The sequence below is a fragment of the Loxodonta africana genome, chromosome 12 (genome assembly GCF_030014295.1).
Source record: "Loxodonta africana isolate mLoxAfr1 chromosome 12, mLoxAfr1.hap2, whole genome shotgun sequence".
Classification (NCBI taxonomy): Eukaryota; Metazoa; Chordata; class Mammalia; order Proboscidea; family Elephantidae; genus Loxodonta; species Loxodonta africana.
This window is the reverse complement of record NC_087353.1, coordinates 10,012,514-10,031,639: the sequence shown is the minus strand read 5'-3', so window position 1 is coordinate 10,031,639 and position 19,126 is coordinate 10,012,514. Positions and strand designations below refer to the sequence as shown.

The following is a 19,126-nucleotide window of genomic DNA, read 5'->3' as shown; positions in this document are numbered from 1 at the left end:
TGTGAAAGTATGGAACCCTGATGGTGTAGTGGTTAAGAGCTACGATGAGCTACAGCTGCTAACCAAAAGGTCGGTAGTTGGAATTCGCCTCCCTGGAAACACTATGGAGCAGTTCTGTTCTGTCCTGTAGGGTCTCCGGAGTTGGAATCGGGTTCGGTTTTTGGTTTGGTGTAACTAGAGTGAAAAACTTAAAATCCTGCCAACTAAAATAAAGCAAAAAAAACAAAAAACCAAGTGAACCACTACAGTGGGAAACTTCAATATACATCCTTCAGAATTATACAAATCAGACAGAACCAATGTTAGTAAGGATATATAGAAATTAAATAGAATAATATAAATAATCATAAAATTAGAAATAATTAATAAAAAGGTGATTAAAAATGCTCTAGATAACAATAGGTTCAAAGACAAATTTAAAAAGAAATTAAAAGCTCTGTAGAAATCAATCAGATATTAAACCTCTCAAAAGCATAAGAGCAAAGATATCCCTCAGAAGAAAATCTACAGTCTTTAAATTGCTTTCATTAAAAAGAAGGAGGTAATGGTAAAAACAAAAAAGTTACTCAATATGTATCCTAAGAATTTAAAGAACAAAGAAATAAACCAAAAGAAACCAAGAATGGTAAAGTAATAAAAATAAAAGTTAAAATTAATGAAATAAAAAAATGGTAGAAGTAGAACATAAATCTCAAACTTCAGAAGCTTGATAAAGGAAAAAAGAAAGTGCACAAAATAAGATTTGGAATGAGAAAAGACCCAGATACAAGACAGATGGAAATAATTATATGTGATCCTTACATCTTCATGGGAATCTAAGTGAAAACGAAGAGCAAACTGATGATTTCCTGGCAAAGTAGAAGTAACCAAAATTATACCAAGAAGGAATGGACCAATCACCGCAGAAGAGGTTGGCAAGGTGATTAAAGTTCTTAGCACTGAACAAAGCACCAGAACCAGATGGTATTTTATCTTCAAGTTCTATCAAATCCTCAAAGGACAGATAATTCCAATGTTATTTGAACTATTTCAGCTAAAATGATAGAAAGTGCCCCAATTCATTTTACAAAGCCAGAAAATTTCTAATATTAGCCTCTGATAAAAATAGTACAAAGAAAAGAATACTATGGATCAATATCCCTTCTTAAAAAAAAAAAAAATACAAGAACAGGATGAATCAAAACAGCAATGCACTATGACCAGGTAGGATTTATTCCCACAGTGGTTTAATATTAGGGAATAGATTTATATAATCCAGGATATCAACAAATTAAAGGAGAAAAAAATCACATCAGTACAGTCTTAAAATGCAGTGATAAAATTCCTAGTATTTACCGTTTGTAGTAAATCAAAAACCCATTGCTGTCGAGTTGATTTCAACTCATAGCGACCCTATAGGACAGAGTAGAACTGCCCTATAGAGTTTCCAAGGAGCACCTGGTAGATCTGAACTGCTGCCCTTTTGGTAAGCAGCCGTAGGAGTTAACCACTGTGCCACCAGGGTTTCCATTCCTGGTGAAATAGAAGGAAAATAGAAGCAGAGTGAAGTTGCTTAGCTGTAACGTGGAAGCAATAGTAAATATTATCTTGAACAGTGAAACAATGAATCCATTTCAATTAAAATTTAGAACTAGATGAAACACTTTCAGTGTCATTACTATTATTTCAGAAATTTTAATAATTCAATTAGACCAGAGATTAGAAACTAATGAAACTATTAGAAGAGAGAATAAGATAAAAAAATGCTAAAATAATCTCATTACTTAATGATATGTTAGATGCTTAGAAGACCTGAAAAACTCTAAACATTTAATAAAATACTGGAAAAAACTATCTTCAATCCGTGCAAAGGTACAAAAATTATTGTTTTTTGCTTTAGTAAAATACCCAGAATGGTAATAGAAAAAATTACTTTTATAATGGCAACAAAATTATCAAAATCACACTTAAAAATAAAAAACACAGTATTTATAAGAATGAAATTATGACTTAATTTTAATTTATAAAATAATTTTATGAAAACCACTAATAACAACTTTAGTTTTCATTGATGATTAGAAAAAAAAACTAAAAATATCAGAAAAACTTGAAGGTCAATTCTCTCAAAATTAATGTATAAATTATATGCAATTTCAGTTAGAATCACAATAGCACATTTTTATTTTGAAATGGATAAATTAATCTTAAAGTTCATGTGAAGAAATAAATTCCATTATTTATTAAAAAAATTATGGACTAGAAGAATAGTGATTAAGGTATTGATTTAATAGGTGTTAGAATATACGTAATCAAAAACCAAACCTGTTGCCATCAAGTTGATTCCAATTCATAGCGACTCTATAGGACAGAGTAGAATTGCCCCATAAGGTTTCCAAGGAGCTGCTGGTGGATTCAGACTGCCGACCTTTTGGTTAGCAGCTGAGCTCTTAACCACTGTGCCACCAGGCCTCCAGAATACACTATGAGGCCATTGTAATCAAATCAATACAGTATTGTTTTAGGAATAGGTAAACATATTAATGAAATAAAATAGAGAGTCCAAAATTATATCCCAGTGTATATGCAGAATTATTCTATGACAAAGTGTTAGTTAAATTCATATGGAAAGGAAGGCTGGCACAGCTGTCTATCCAGCTGGATGAGAATAAAAATACACCAACATTTTATACCATATGAAATGAAAGAAATCTACACTGCAATATTATCTAGGAGATTACTTTTACAATTTGGGAGCAAGGGAGACCTCTTAACCAAGATGGGATCTCAGAAGCTGTTAACACAGAGACTTGACTATATAAAAAGTAAGCAATGCTTGACTATGAAAGTTACTATATTGATGGAATTTCAGAAAATATTTGTAAAGGAAGGTAGAGACAAAGAATTATGGTCTAGAGTATACAAAGAGCAATTAAAACTAACAAATTACTAGAAAAATGGACAAAGGATGTGAATAGGCAACTCACAGAAAAATAAAATGCAAGTTGTAAAAAAATAAGGGAAAAGGTTAAAATTCATTAGCATTCAGGGGATCCAAATAAAATAACAATGAAATATCATTTTATAACCACCAGCCCGGCAGAAAATTTAAGGAAAAACAAAAAAAAAGTGTCTGTTGCTGGTGTGGGTGCGGGAAAAGGGTATTCTCAGACATTGTTACGAGGTGCTGTATCATTTTATGCAAGCAACATGACAGCATTAAAAAATGCCTTTCGATCTGGTTATTTCAATTCTGGGGATCTAAGCCATGGAATTAAATCAATGACATGTAACGACATGTCAATACGTCCTTATATAACGGTAATGGCTGATTACCTAATTATAATCCACAGCATAAAATACCATCCAGCTATGAGAAAGAAGTACTTGCCTCTTTGCCCCATGAACTGAAGTATTTCCATGAGCTATTGCTGTGTGACCAATTCAAGATGCAGAAAATATGTTAAAATAGTCCTGTTTTGGTTAGGAATATTCAACAAATATACCTGTGTTTGTGTTTCTCTGTGTGTAGCTATATGAGCATTGAGGTAATATAAAGGATGTACACTACTTAAGGAAAGTTTTGTAGAACATTTTCAAACTCACTCAATACAAAGAATTAGTACGACCATTTCCTTTGTTCCCGTTGTCTAGCTTCTGTGAAGTTCCCGCCAACCTTGTTTCATTTGTATCTCCTCCTGCCCCAACGACATACACTTCAAAAATCTAAGTTTTTGACTTGGATTACCTCCTGGGGTGAGTGACTAACATGGAAATGGAGAGAAGACAAGTGGAAAGTTAAACAAATAAGGAGAAGGAGGGAAGTAAGAAGGAAGAATGTGCAGAGAAAAATCACACATACATTCAAATGTGTCCGTTTATGTGAGATTATATTTATGTGTGGGTGTATAGTTTTCATATACCTCACTTATATTTGAATTAAAACCTATTCAAAACCAACATCAATGTGACAATTCTGCATAAAAATTTGGGTTACATGGCCAAACGGGAGTCATAGGAAAATTTATACTTTTAACTACATTTATCAGAAAGAAAAGATATCAAAAAAACTAAACTTAGCTTTCCACATCAGCAGGTAAGAAATGCAAAGCAGATGAAAAGGAATATTAAAGATGATAATAAAAAATAACGATCATAAAAGACCTATATTGACCTAAATAGACCAATTATGACAAACAGAATTGAAAGCACATCCAAAGGTCTATCATCCCAAAGGCTACCAGGCCCAATTAACTTTACGAATAAGTTCTACTAATACTTTAAGCAGATAGATTTATGTTATACACACTAATCTTGAACATAAAAAAAGATCATATGGTCAGACTCACTGTATGATCCTAGCATAACTGTAACGACAAAAGTAGAAAGGTACAACATACCCACTAATAAGAAAAGAAAATTTCACTTATGGAGAGAGATTTAAAAGTTCTGAATACAATGTTAGCAAATTGAATCCAAGGGTAAATTAAAGTCGACATCATCACCAAGTAGTCTTATCCCAGGAATGTAAAGACGGCTCAGCATAAGAAAATCCATCCATTCAACTCACTGCAATAATGGATTAGTGGAAACTGCTGCAATAATGGACTAAAGGAGAACCCCTCAATAGATGTGGGAGAAATATTTGAAACTGCAACCCACATGTTTAATAAAAACTCTTGGGGCATCATAAGTAAAAGGTAATTTTCTTTAACTGACTTTAGTTGTCTAGCAGAAATCCACAGTAGACACCATGCTAAGGAAAAAAGCAGAAGCCTGTCCCTAAAACAAGGAAGAGAACCAGAAGGCCAACTATCACCACTTTTCAAAATTTTACTGGTTAAAGCAGTATTTGTGTGTGTGTGTGGATAGATAGACAGATATACATAGATAGGAAAAGAGGAGAAAATTCTATATTATTTGCAAATAATATATTTACCTCTATAGAAAATGCAAGGGTATTAATACACAAACTATTAGACTAGCGGCTTGGCCAGGTGTAAGACCTGCATCCAAAAGAATCAATGTTTCCTTATACATGATGAATAACCAATGAAAAAATACAATTGTACAAGTTTTTATTTATTATGGCAGTAAAATCCAATAAAATCTACCAAAATATACGCAATATCAAAATATATGCAAGACATTAATGGACAATACTATAAAAACTTTGGGGAAGACCATAAAAGACTGGATAAATTGAAAGATGTACTTCCTGAATAGGAAGGCTCGATTTTGTAAGACCTAAGTAAAATCCAAATTAATGCATAACCAGGAGTAATTCCATTCAAACTCTAACAAGATTTTTCACAGTGCTTAACACACTCATTCTAAAATTTGTATGGAAGAGCAATTTGACAGACGAACCAATATAATTATGTAAAACCAAAAAAGGAGACTCTTTTCCTAGTAATCCTTAGAACATAATCTAAAAAAAAATTAAAAATTGTATCTTTTTATTATAATCTAAAGCTATAGTAATGGGACCTAGAATCTAGAAAAAAGGCCAATCCAGATTACAGTGTAGCATATGATAAAGATAGTATTTGAAATCAGTATGGAAAGATGGGCTGTTTAAAATAAAATGGCTCTCCATTTCGAGAAATAGTCAGACACCTACCTCACATTATTCATAAAAATAAATTCCTTATAAGATGAAGTGTTATATCAAAACCTCAAGCTTCAAAAATTTTAAAGGAAAATACATTCACGGCATTCAGATAGGGAAGATGCTGTAAACACGGCAACAATTTAAATGTCACGTAGGAAAAGGACTGGCTAATTAAATATACCAAAATCTAAAACTTATTTTATAAATAATGATACCATAACCGAGATTAAAAGACAAGAAATCAGGGATGACTAAGGCTTAAGGCCCAGAATATATAAAGAATCTATAAAATCAGTAGGAAAAACGACTTAGAATTAAGGGCAAAAGATATACACCAGCGTTTTATAGAAAGAGAGATAAAATGGCACCTCTTAGGTCACAAGTTACGTGAAATGAGAGATACATTTTTTTTTTTAAATTTGCCCATCAAATTGGCAAATTATAGGAGATAAATAATATTAATGTTTCCTGAGAAATAACTGATTAGAAAACACAACTTATGCTCCCACTGCTATAGGACAATTTGTGAGTATCTATTAAAATTAAAACACACATGTAATCCATGATCCACTAATTTCATTCCTTTTTATATACTTTGAGATATCCATGTGCACCAGGAGGCATGTGTAGCATTTTTTTTCAACATTGATAATAATATCAAACCTTTATAGTATTAAAAAGGAGCCCTGGTGGTGCAACAGTTAAGCACTTGACTATTAACAGAAAGGTTGGCAGTTCAAACTCACCCAGGGGTTCTGAGTGAGAAAGAGCCAGCCATCTGCTCCTGTGAAGAGTACAGCCTAGAAGACCTTATGCGGCAGTTCTACTCTGTCAAATGGGGTTGCTATGAGTTGGAATCAACTTGATGACACCTAACAAGTTAAAAAATAGCATCTCCTTGTTAATTTAATTTGTTTCATTTATGCATGTCTGTGTCTGTTTATATATGCTTGTTTTGTTCATTTGTAATTTTCTTGGTCATATCAGGTATCCATTCTATTAGGATGTTTATTTCTTCTTCTTGCTTTATAAGAGCTCTTTATACAAAAAGATAACGATTTTTTGTTGATCACATATTTTGAAAATCATGTTTCTTCATTCCCTTGACTGTGCATTGGTTTTGTGTCTGTGCCTCTGAAATCTCCATATAAAATGCTTGGATCCATGAGTCATTCCTCAGATCATCTGCGGGTCTGTGTTCATTAGATGATCAATCCCAGCTTTACCTTCTGTTGCCTATAGTTCCCTTCTCTTTTTTTTTTTCTCTAGCCCCTCTTATTTCCTGGCCCTCACAAATTTAGGATGCTCAGTGTGGGAATGGAATTTTATGAGTGCTGGTTCTAGAACATGAAGTAATTCTAGCCAACTGCCAAACCAAAGACTCAACGGAGCAATTACTCCAAAGGACTAATAGACCACATGAACCACGGCCTACATGACACTGAGACCAGAAGAACTAGATGGTGCCCAGCTTGCACCCAACCACTCTGAGATTACAACAGAGGGTACTGGACACAGCAGGAGAAAAGCGTAGAACAAAAGATCAAATTAAAAAGAAAGACCAGACTTCCTGGTCTGACAGAAAAAGGAGGAACCCCCAAGTTTATGACCCTATGACACACTTCTGACCTGGAAATGAAGCTGTTCCTGGAGACCACCTTCCAGCCAAACAATAAACAAGCCCATAAAATAAACAATCACATCTGAGAGGACTGTGCTTCTTAGAACAATCAACTATAAGAGAACAAAAGGGCAATATTTGCCCAAAAGCAAAAATGAGAAGACAGGAAGTGGTGGAAAATCAGGATGAAAGGAATGGGCAACCCAAGGTGGAAATGAGGAGAGTGCTGATACATTTTGGGAAATGAAGTCAAGGCCATGAAACACTTTATGTACAAACTATTGAATGGGAATCTAATTTGCTCTGTAAACTTTCACCTAGTGCACAATAAAAAAAAAAAGAAATACTGCACAGTGACCCATATCATGCACAGAGTGATGTATATAGTATGACACCACAGACGGAAAGAAAACTTATGCACACACATGTGTACGTATTACATATACATACACGCATAGATCATTTCTGGTGGGATGCATATGAAATTCATAACAATTATTATCCCCTGGGAAAGGGGCCAAAAGAAGACTTTGATTTTTTATTTTATAATTTTCTGTACAGTTTTAATTTTTTAAATGGCATTTAATATTTTCATTAAAAAAGAGTTAAAAAAAATTCTACCTGTATGGGAAAACATGGGTTTTGATTTTCACATGTCAGCTGGCAATCAATTCCTCCCCAAAATGCAGCTTTACTGGTACTCTGAGGTGTGAATGCAATGTCATGGTCAATATATTGTCCCCACACCATAAGGAGATCAGAATATTGGTCATCTTCCGTAACAGCCTCATTTGAAACTTGAATAACTTGTCTTGTCACTTCCCGAACCTGGGTAAGAGAAAACCAGTTTGTCATGATGTAGGAAAGCCATATTGCAGGCAGAAAAATGACACTTTGGGGCAATAAATTTCATGGTGTGGTTCTTGTTCAAAGAACTCTTGGCAAACTCATGGAGGATCCATTCCTTGTAATTACAGAGGAAAGAGAGAGACCTTTGAAGATAGGCACGCCTGGGTTTGCATCACTGTTGTGCCATTTATTTGTGATGATGGGCCTATTATTTAACTTCTATGAGCCTTAGTTTCCTCATCTGTAACTGGATATAAAAAAATTGATTTTTCGAGGTCGTTGTGGGGATTAACTAAAGTTGCTTATGAAACACCTGACTGTTGTTATGACATGGTGCATGACTTAGAGAGTGGAGCCACAAGCCCAGGGGCTGGAGCCTTGAGCCACAGAGAATTATCCCTAGGTCTTGGAATCTAATAGAGTTTGCTCAGATGGATTTTAAAATTGGTTGGGATCAGGGACTCCTTTGTCCCTTCCATTTTTTCCTTTTTCGACTACGATGTCTATAGCTTTATTTGCTTATGCCTGTGCAACCATTGCGTTTGGGTGCAGACAGCTTGCTTCTGCTATCAGGCTTAGACGGGAAGACTTTTGTCCTAGGATGAATTATACCAAAACCCAGTGCCGTCGAGTCGATTCCGACTCATAGTGACCCTATAGGACAGAGTAGAACTGCCCCGTAGAGTTTCCAAGGAGCGCCTGGCGGATTCAAACTGCCGACCCTTTGGTTAGCAGCCGTAGCACTTAACCACTAGACCATCAGGGTTTCTGAATTATACCCAGAGTCTCACAAGCACGTAATTTAGAAAATTTAGATGATGAGATTTGGGAGTTTTGAGTTGATGAGATTTATATGAGGTTTTTGGAATTTGGGTTGATGACATAATTGAGACTTGTTGGGGTCCTTGCAATGGGGTGAACATATTTTGCTTGTGGGATAGAGGTGAATTTTAGGGAACCAGAGGTGGACTGTGGTAAACAGAATAATGCCCTCCCAAATATGTCCTTGGAATCTGTGAATGTATTTCTCCACACGGCAAAAAGGACTTTACATATGTGATTAAGTTACAGACCATGAGATAGGGAAATTAACCTGGACCATCCAAGTGGGTCCAACCTAGCCACATGGGTCCTTAATGTCTTAAAACCTTCCTTGGCTGTGGTCAGAGTGAGATGTGATGATGAAAGAAAGCCACAGAGATATGCGACATTGAGGACTTTGAGGATGGAAAAGGCCAGGAGCCAAGGAACGTGGAAAGTGGAAAAGGTGAGGAAACAGATTCTCCCCTAAGGCTTGCAGAAGGGAGTACAGATTTGCTGACTCCTTAATCTTAGCCTCGTGAGTTCCATGCCAGGCTTCTGACCTACTGAACTGGAAAATATATTTGTGTTGTTTCAAGCCACTAAAATTGTGGTAATTTGTTACGGCAGCAATGGGAAACTAATGCATTCCACATTTAAAGATTCTTAAATTCTGATTTTTCTAAATAATTACATAATTCTCAATGAGTATACATTCATAGAATCATAGTCTCATAATACGTAAAGTAAAAACACCTCAGGAGTTCAACTGGTCCAGTATACAGCACAAGATAGGTAAGATATTATTTCCCCATTTTACAGATAATCCAAGTGAAGCTAAGAGAGGTCAAGTGGTTTGCAGAAAGCTGAAAATATACTTGGTCCATTGCTTCTTCCATGTCTCACAGAATTCAACTCTCCTCACTAGTTCTTTCCAGCCTCTGTGAACACACTATCCTCCCACTAAATGTTATTAGTTGCCGTTGAGCCTAACAACAACAACATTTATTAAGACAACAGTTACTGACAGAACAAATCGTTGCTCGGTCCTGTGCCATCTTCATGATTTAGTATTCTTACTAAATAGCCATCTGGAAAAAAATACTTAAGTAAAGTTGTTTATTTCCCTAGAAGAACTTTGTGATCATGTATCAATTTGCAGCTGATCGGTGAATCAGATCCTGACTCCTAACATTGACATTCTTTGGGCTGAACAGAGCATCAATTGTCATATTTCTAAAAAAAATCCATTATTGAAAATAATATAAGAAACATGGGTCTGCATCACAAGCATATAACTAGTTTATTCGTTGAAATACGTAGTCCATTTGGGGCAAAATGATCCATTGTTTAGCCAAATTGACCTGGTTGGGTATGAATCTGTTTAGCAAACAAATCCTTCTCTGGGACTTAAAGCACACGGATCATCCGTACATAAATGAGTGAGTTAATTAATTGATACATATCTTTGAATGCACCTAGTATTCCACCTAAAGAATAAAGGAATTTTTTGTAAACACTGAAGTGATTGAAAAGAGCAGAAACGTTGGAGTTAAATGAATTGTGATTTAAATCTACAGTGTTCCTTTCACTAGTTGAGTGGCTTGGATCTTCAGGAGCCTCGGCTGCTAAGCTATAATTAGAGAGAACGATACCTACCTCTAAGGAATGTCGCGGGGATCAAAGGAAATTATATAAAGCAACTGCCACCGTGTCTGGCATATTGAGCAAGGTCTCAGTAAAAGTTCAGCTTTCTAAAAAGTTATGGGAGGTTTGTTAGCATTGGAGCCCTGAATACTCAGTGGTTAAGAGCTCGGCTGCTAACCAAAAGGTGGGCAGTTTGAATCCACCATTTAAAACAAAAGGGTAAAGTAGGAGAAAGCCTACTGGAATGGGAAAGGGGTAAAGGAGAATTCAAGTTGCAGGACACCTCAAAAACAGGTTCTACTTTGCCCTATAGGGTCAATATGAGTGGGAATTGACTTGATGGCAATGGATTGGCTTTTTTTGGTTTTGTGAGCCTCATGGAAAAGTAATTTCAATCCAATTTAAGCAGTATCCTGATGTACAAACCGGGGGTAGTGGGAATCCGTTGTATAAGAAATCGTGGCTCCAGCCTCTGGGCTGACTGATTCCATCTTCATAGGCTGGAGGAAGCCATCTTGCCAGGGCTGTGTTGGCGGCTCCCCATCTAGGATGGTCTCTGCGGGAGACAAACGTGTGCAAAGTTTAAGATGGGGAAGAGGAAGGAAGAAGCAGCGAGTCCCAAATCTAACACCGGGTTGCACATCATTCTCAATGAAAATAAATGGAGATGCCGGCTCTGATGCCTTTGCTTTAAAGAAATAGTTTTCACCTGGGGGACATACTTTCTTAGGAGCATATGGCCTGGATAGCTGCCAGGGAATTAATTTCCAAAGCCTGAAATTCCACATGCACTCTTTCCTAAGGTTGACAATGCACCTGTTTTTGAGGTGTCCTGCAACTTGAATTCTCCTTTACCCCTTTCCCATTCCAGTAGGCTTTCTCCTACTTTACCCTTTTGTTTTGGAAAGGCATATCTCTCACCCTTACAGAATGTGCAATGGTACATTGCCCTGGAGGACAAAGATTTCTGGGGCTCCAAACAAAGAGATTATTTGAAATACTGTTGCAGCTAAACATCTTTTAATCAAGACCCCATAAACCCACCTTAGGCTCCGTGTCTTTTCCTGTCACATGTACTTCATGTTAAGGATGAAGTGTCTGTTAGAAGCAAGGTACTTGGGAACTTGCTGAAATATTCTAAATTCAGGCATGAGATGGTTGTCAAGGGAACATTTATTAATATGTTTATTTGGATTTAGAATGAAGGCAGACTTTTTCTGAGAGAAAGAAATTCATATTTGCTTGATTGGTTTGACAGTGAGGATGGACACTGCCAATTAGGTTAAATGGTAATGTTTTCTATACATCGCATAATTTTCAGTTTCATTCTATTTGTCAACATATATTTGACAAAAAAAAAGTATTTAAAGCACATGGTATGGCAAAGATGTGTATAATATTTTTATTTTACCAACTCTGTCTGATTATATTGTGTTAAATAAAGTGCTGCTAAGTAAAAGAGAGGTGGGTATAATTGATAATCATTTGATATGTGTTGGCGGAGCTTTTGGGGACTATTTCCAGACATTGACTAAATGAAAGACTAATGACTGGTACTGAATCCTTTTGCAAATCAGGTGCTTTTCAATATTAGTTGTAAAAAATTGAATGTTAACCTGACTGAGTGGTTGCTGATAGGTCCGTAAAAGTAATTTTAATGGTGACTTATAATATGATCATTTTCCTATATGTCACAGAAGAAACTTTGAGAACTGGGCTCCACTATTAGAATAAAACTTCTGCCTTCCCAGCTACATATTTATGTGAAAGAGCTTTTTAAGCACATACATCTATAAATGTCAAAAAATAGGTGTGGAAACATTGTTGTATCATTTTATAACTAGTAGGGTAGCCATGTAATTTATAATCCAAACTGGAATACTTTTGAGAAAAAAAGGGAGTGCTACTAATAACTCTGTTGGGATAACGGGCATAAATAGGGTCCATCTCAGACAATCTGGGATAGTGCCTTCTTAGCCAATTCATGCCTGAACTAAGGCAAATACTCGCATTCTTTTCATTTACAAATTAATTCCCAATAAAATTATTTTTATCTTTACTAATTAGTTATCAACATTTCTAATGTTTATGCTGACTTGATCAATTGTGTTCTAATAACATTTATAATAATAACTTAATCTTGAATACAAAGGTTAACACTTTTCTAAATATAAAATTTAATTTGTATAATATAAATTTGTAAAATACATAGAATGAAAATATAACCGAATATACATAAAATAAAACAGAAATAAATATATTAAATAAAATTATGTAAAGTATATATAACTTATACAATACAAATATAAAATTTCTGCAGAGTAAAACTAAATACGTTAAATAAAATTATGTAAAGTATATATAACTTATACAATACAAATATAAAATTTCTGCAGAGTAAAACTAAATACATAAAAGGAGAAAATAAAATATTTCCAAGCCTAAAATATACCATATTTGGAAAAAAATAGGGAAATTAGGATGAAAATATCAGTTCAAAGAACAAAATAAACATGGAAATTTTCTGTTAGAAAAAAACTTGTCCTTTTTTTTAAATGGATTGTTATGGATACAAAATTATTATAGTATTCATGTGCCATTGATATTTATAAATCATTTCACCAGTTTGATTTTATATGTCAATATTTAAAATATTCTGGAAGGTATATCCTTTGTAACAATTTAAATATATAATAAAATTTTTAGAGGTCAACTTTAAAAATTTTATGTGGGGGTTCCTTCTTTTCCAACACTGTTTTAAGGATTACTCTAGCAAAATAGATAGGTAGACAGATGATAGATAGACGATAGGTAGATAGATAGATAGATGATAGATAGATACATCGATACATAGACAGACAGACAGACATGGATGCTAGAGGTTTGAAAGACCCCAAGATAGTTGATGAAACAGGGAGGTATGCAACAGTTGAGTCTAAATACAATTAGCTTCCCCTGTAAAGCCACTGAAACAATTCTATTCATTCTGTACATAATTATTCTTAATAGGCACTGTGCTAGTTACTGGAAATACAAGAATGAATAAGATAAAATCCTTGTCCTCATAGCTAATACGAAAACTAATCAGATAATTATATAGACATGTGATGTACTGTCGGGTAAGTAAGTACCCTGAAGAAAACCAAACCAATAAAGAATAATGCGAATTACTATCTAATATAGAAGGGTCAGAGAAGGACTTCCTAAGCAGGTGGTCTTAGAGGTCTGCATAAAATCTGATGTCAACCATGTGACTATCTGGGAGGAGGACAACCCCCGTGGATAGAGGGAGCAGCAAGTGTCCAGGAACTGTGGGAGAAGCTTGTTCAAGGGGCAGCCAGGGCCTTTTCATGTAAGTGGCTACTATTCCAGATATTTATCCACTGGGATAACTTGATATCTAGGCTAGTTGTTATGGACAGTGTCTCCTGTCCAAAAATGCTAGCTGTGGGAAGGAGAAAAGGCCCCAAAGGGGAGATCAGCCTGGGCTTAGCATTTCTCTGGAGATTGTTCCAGCTATAGTTATTTTCAAATTTGTATAAAATTCCATCCATCTACTCAGCACACATTTGACAAGTGTTTGAATAAAATATAAAATTAAACATGGCCATGCCTTCTAAGGGCTTACAGTCTAGTGAGAAAGACAGGCAACTTAAACTATTAATCAGCCCCGTTGCTGCCAAGTTTATTCTGATTCACAGTGACCCTGTAGGACAGAGTAGAACTGCTCCTTAAGGTTTCCAGGGAGCAGCTGGTGGATTCCAACTGCTGAATGCTTAACCATTATGCCCCAAGGCTCCTTAGAGTCCTGTGAAAAGTGCTTCCCAGTAAACACATCAAGGGAGTGTGGGAGCAAGGTATCCAGGGCACCCTGAGCACACCAGAAAGCTGCCCAGAGGACATGACCCTCAGCTAAATCATCATCATTTGGGCAGATACTCACTTTTTCTTACATTGCTCTTTACTTAGAGGGGGTTAACTCTACTGTAATTTGAGCTACCTCATAAGTGCAGAACCAAAACATAGGCACAAACACCTTGCATTTTCTTTTTAAATGAACAGTAAAGTATTCACAGAAACCATGTATTACCTTGAACTGAATCATAAACACAAGACAGGGGAGAGAAAGAGAGAAGAGAGTTGCCTGAAGAAAGATAACACGAAGTCATAGAGGCATAAAGCAATAACCATGTGTTCTGAGAATTTACCCTGCAAATATGTTAGTCTTGACTGCTTACTACTGTGTTTTCTTGAGAAATTAATCTTTCTTAGGTTGAGTATGCCAATCTGTTTTTTGGTGATGATTTAAGATAATATTTATGAAAGTGTTTCTTAGAGTAGATGCTTTGAATGGTTCTTTGAGTTTAAGGCCAAATAGAGCATGATAGGGTTAAAATTGGGAGGTCTCTGGACCCATAGACAAGGCCAATAAAAAGCAAATTACAATGTTACTGGGGTTAGGATATGACATCATCAGATACATTTATTACTTTAGCTAAAGGTTACATTTTTAAAAAGACACAAATATTCAATAATAAAGAGTACACACAATTTAGAAAATGACAGAGGACCTCAGTGGGAACTGTAAGGAGATGCTGGTTAAAGCAAAATGTGCATCACATCTTGGCTATAAACCACTTCAAAAGAGAGGACAGAGAATACTGAGGGTAAGTATTTAAAATATAATAACAGTTTCTTCCATTTGTACAGTTTACAGATTACTTTCCTGCCGGTTCTTTAACCACAATCGGACAGCCCCATGAGGTCAGCATGATCATCATCTCAGCCTTTAATGAAGATCTCGAGGCTTTCAGAGGCTTCTTCAGGGTGTCCCAGTCACAACAACAGGCAACAGTGGGGTTGGGGCTGTGACTTTAGACACTGTATCTCCAAAGTCAGAATTCCATTGCTGATTCATGACATGAGGCTACTCTGTCTCCTTTAGACTTTATATACATAATTAATTAATTAATTATTAATTAATAAGAAAAGTACAGGAAAATTATTGTCTCTTGTGTCAATAGCCCAGGGCTATTAAATACCTCAAGAGTAAAGAGTCCTAGACACTGGGGTAGAGCACAATGAAATAAAAACCTGAAGTTATTCCCCTTGCCTATAAAAATCTCTTCATATAGAATACAGAGCCAGGAGAGAGTCTCAAGACCAGTGAGTACGTCAGCACATTACCTGTGCCAGCTGTACTCAGGCATTGAAAGACTGTCCACACAAGCTTTGAAAGGGAAGTGAATTGGACCAAGTTTAATGGAATATGGGAAGGTTATAAGAAGAGACAGAGAGAGATTAACACCACAGTTTCTCATCATTGTAAGGGTCCAGGAGCTGCCTAGATGGAATACAGGGTTTCCACAACGAAGTTTAAGAGTTCATATCCTCACCCTCCCATCTCCCTGCAGAGGTGGCTGGATGGTCATGCTAATCACACCTTCCTCACATCTTCAAGAAGCCCCGGTGGTGCAGTGGTTAGGAGCTCAGCTGCTAACCAAAAAAAAAAAAAATCAGCAGTTCGGATCCACCAGCCACTCCTTGGAAACCCCGTGTGGCAGCTCTATTCTGTCCTATAGGGTCGCTATGAGTTGGAATTGACTTGACAGCAATGGGTACAGGTATGGTGCACATCTTGAATCTCTACCTTTTGGCCTATCCTGATATTGGAATCATTTAGTGTTTCTCCTATGTCCTGTCTCATGCAAGGGGGGATAATAATTTTCATTTTGTTTGAGCAATAAATTTGACCTGCAAATGCCTGACATATATTGGTGCTTCATACTCGATGATCAGAGGGTTAAGTTTCACGCTGGAGTAGTGCAATGTGCAAAGACATCTCAGCGGAGGGCCATCACATGTATTTGTACAGGCTTTGCTCTAGTGAGCACTATTCACACCCACTGTAAGATGAATGGGGCCCCGGTGGCACAGTGGCTAAGAACTAGGCTGCTAACCAAAAGGTTGGCAGTTAAAATCCACCAGCTGCTCCTTGGAAACCCTATGTGGCAGTTCCATCCTGTCCTATAAGGTATCTGTGAGCCGGAATCTATTCGATGGCAATGTTTTGTTTTTTTAAATAAGATGAATGCTGTACCACAAACCTGTGTGGGAATTGTGAAAAAATGAAGGAGGCTGCTGAGTTTGAAGGTGCGGTAATGGACAACTTGTGTTGGAGGGCTTTGGAGAGCACACGGCAAAAGAATTTGAATTAGAAAATATCGGGATCTAGACTTTTTAAAATTCTCTCACGTATTTGATGTGCACCAAAACAAACAAACAGAAAAAACCCAAACTCATTGCCGTCGAGACGATTACAACTCAAGAAACCCTATAGGACAAAGTAGAGCTGCCCCATACAGTTTCCAAGGAGGGGCTGGTGGAGCCCAACTGCCCACCATTTGGTTAACAGCTGAGGTCTTAAGCACTGTGCCACCAAAGGTTCCATTTAACGTGTAGGCACTTGTTAAGAATAAACAAATAAGGATTGAGGTCTTTAAGGATCATGACAGACTAAATGATTTTAAAACACTTTTTGGAGTTTTGGAAATATGTGTATTTAAAAACTAGTTGAATTATTTTGAGACTAAATTATCATCTCCATTATGGATATAGTATATTTTAACCATATATATATATATATATATGTATCTGAATCTGTATATGTATCTGTATCTCTATATGAATCTGTATATGTGTCTGTATATGAATCTGTATATGTATCTGTATATGAATCTGTATATGAATATGTATATATACATACATATATATATGACCCAGTTAGATGTTCTGCATTTGAATGAAAGGCCCAAAGTGCTACTGAAAACAATTTGAAATCTGGGCAACAATAAGTCAACACATTTAAAGGCAAGATTCAGTTTTAGACTTGGCAATAGGCTGAACTAGTTGAGCTTCTCTCCATTTGAAAGTCTCCTCATGACACTACATGGCTCCAGATACTAGAGAAAAGGAACTTTATTGCTCCTATCATTCACATCACTGCTACTTTATCTAGGAACCATTCACGAATGACTAGTTAGCAATAGGAAGGGATCCTCGAGGGAGACATGGTTACATTTGTATGTCTGTAGGGACAGTAAGTAGAGAATTATTCTATTATTAATACTTCATTGATCTCCAGTACACCAAAGTGGCTCAATTTGCAAAACTGTATGGGACGGTAATGCATTTAATTAGCTACAATAAGTCAGCCTTTGAAGATCGGAGCATTGCTTTAATAAAGAGTTCAGATGCGTTACAGTTGGTTTGTCTTTATTGAAATGCCATAAAGTGCTGCTTGTAGGGAGGTGCTATTTCACTCAATTAAAATAAGGAAATGTTAATTTAAGAGCTTAAGCAATGATTTTTTTTTTCCTGACTGACTTTTCTATTTCAGCAGTTCACTAGGACGTTATAATAGCCCAAGAGCACTCACGGATGCTTTTTGTGACCACTGAGCGAATGGGTGCACTTAGCCTTCATAATCAGTGTGTTAGCCTACTCGGCAGGACCACAGAAGAGGTGTATAGTAAGTGTTTCTGGGACCATCCTGGGAACTTCTGGCCATCATTCACGTCTCTCAAGGCTTTGAAGGACTGCTCTTAGACTTTGCTCATCTTGTGTTGGAAATATCTCTGCCCCCAGTGGGATCGACTTACACTACCACATCATTCTTTTGTTATTAGATTTGGATTAATGGCAGCATTGGAAAGATGGTCATAAAGCTGACAAAAATAAACGAATAGAAACGTTTCTGGAGGACAGTTTTATAAGGGAGACAGATGTCTGTGCTGCCACAGTCGATCCAACTTACTGTGATTTATTTAGGAATGCTAGCTCACCTCTCTCTCCCAGGGAGCAGTCACTATAGATTTTGTGATATTCCGAATTCTAAAAAGAGAGAGGGGAAACTCTAAATCTCCAGCTTGAAGAGATCTTGAATGCAAAGTGCAAGGTTGATGCTCAGAGACAATTCAGTTTGAGTTTGCCAGGTGTGTCTTCCCAGTTACTGACACGTGGGATGCACTTAGATGCAAAGTTGGTGTCCTCCCTTGAAAGAATATCACCTGGCATTATAAGCTAGGGGAAAAAAATTAAAGCTAATTAAGTAGTAGGAGAAAAGCTTTAAAGTGAGCTTTCGACTTCTAATATAACTGCATCATTTCCCACACATTTTGGGCAGTGAGGGAAGAAAACATACTTAGGGCAGGTGCTGCTTAGACACAGGACACCTCCGTCCCAAGAGTGGTGTTTAATCCACCGCAGCAACAATTTACTAAATAGTTTTTTTTTACCCCAGTGGCCTGGAGGAATTAATTTGGTTTCCAAAAGATGCCTAATGTCCTGTCAGATTGCTTTGAAGTGTAAAAAAGCTGAACTTATATATTGAGTCTCTTGTTAGAGCTATTTGATAGGAGGCAATTAACACCAGTCAATTTGTTATCAGCCATGATCAGACAGGGTGAAGATTTTAAAACCTCTCAGAAGATGAAAAGTATTTTTCTATCATTGTTACACACTTGGAATTTTCCACAAACTTTGAAAATCTTACTTATTCTCATGTCGTTTGTAGCAATGTTATGATCCCTAACATTTCGTATGAGAAGTTGAAGCCG

The 19,126-nt window shown here is 36.3% G+C and overlaps 1 protein-coding gene across 1 annotated transcript in view; it reads right to left on the bottom strand.

The window, feature by feature from the left end:
• The window catches only part of TPO (thyroid peroxidase), a 96,391-nt gene that overhangs the window by 52,119 nt on the left and 25,146 nt on the right, over positions 1 to 19,126 (bottom strand). Inside the window, exons 5-6 of the mRNA XM_064294929.1 lie at positions 10,935 to 11,064; positions 7,833 to 8,039 (exon numbers count right to left, since the gene is read on the bottom strand). Coding sequence (XP_064150999.1) covers positions 7,833 to 8,039; positions 10,935 to 11,064 — 337 coding nt within the window. The remainder of the gene's footprint in view (positions 1 to 7,832; positions 8,040 to 10,934; positions 11,065 to 19,126) is intronic.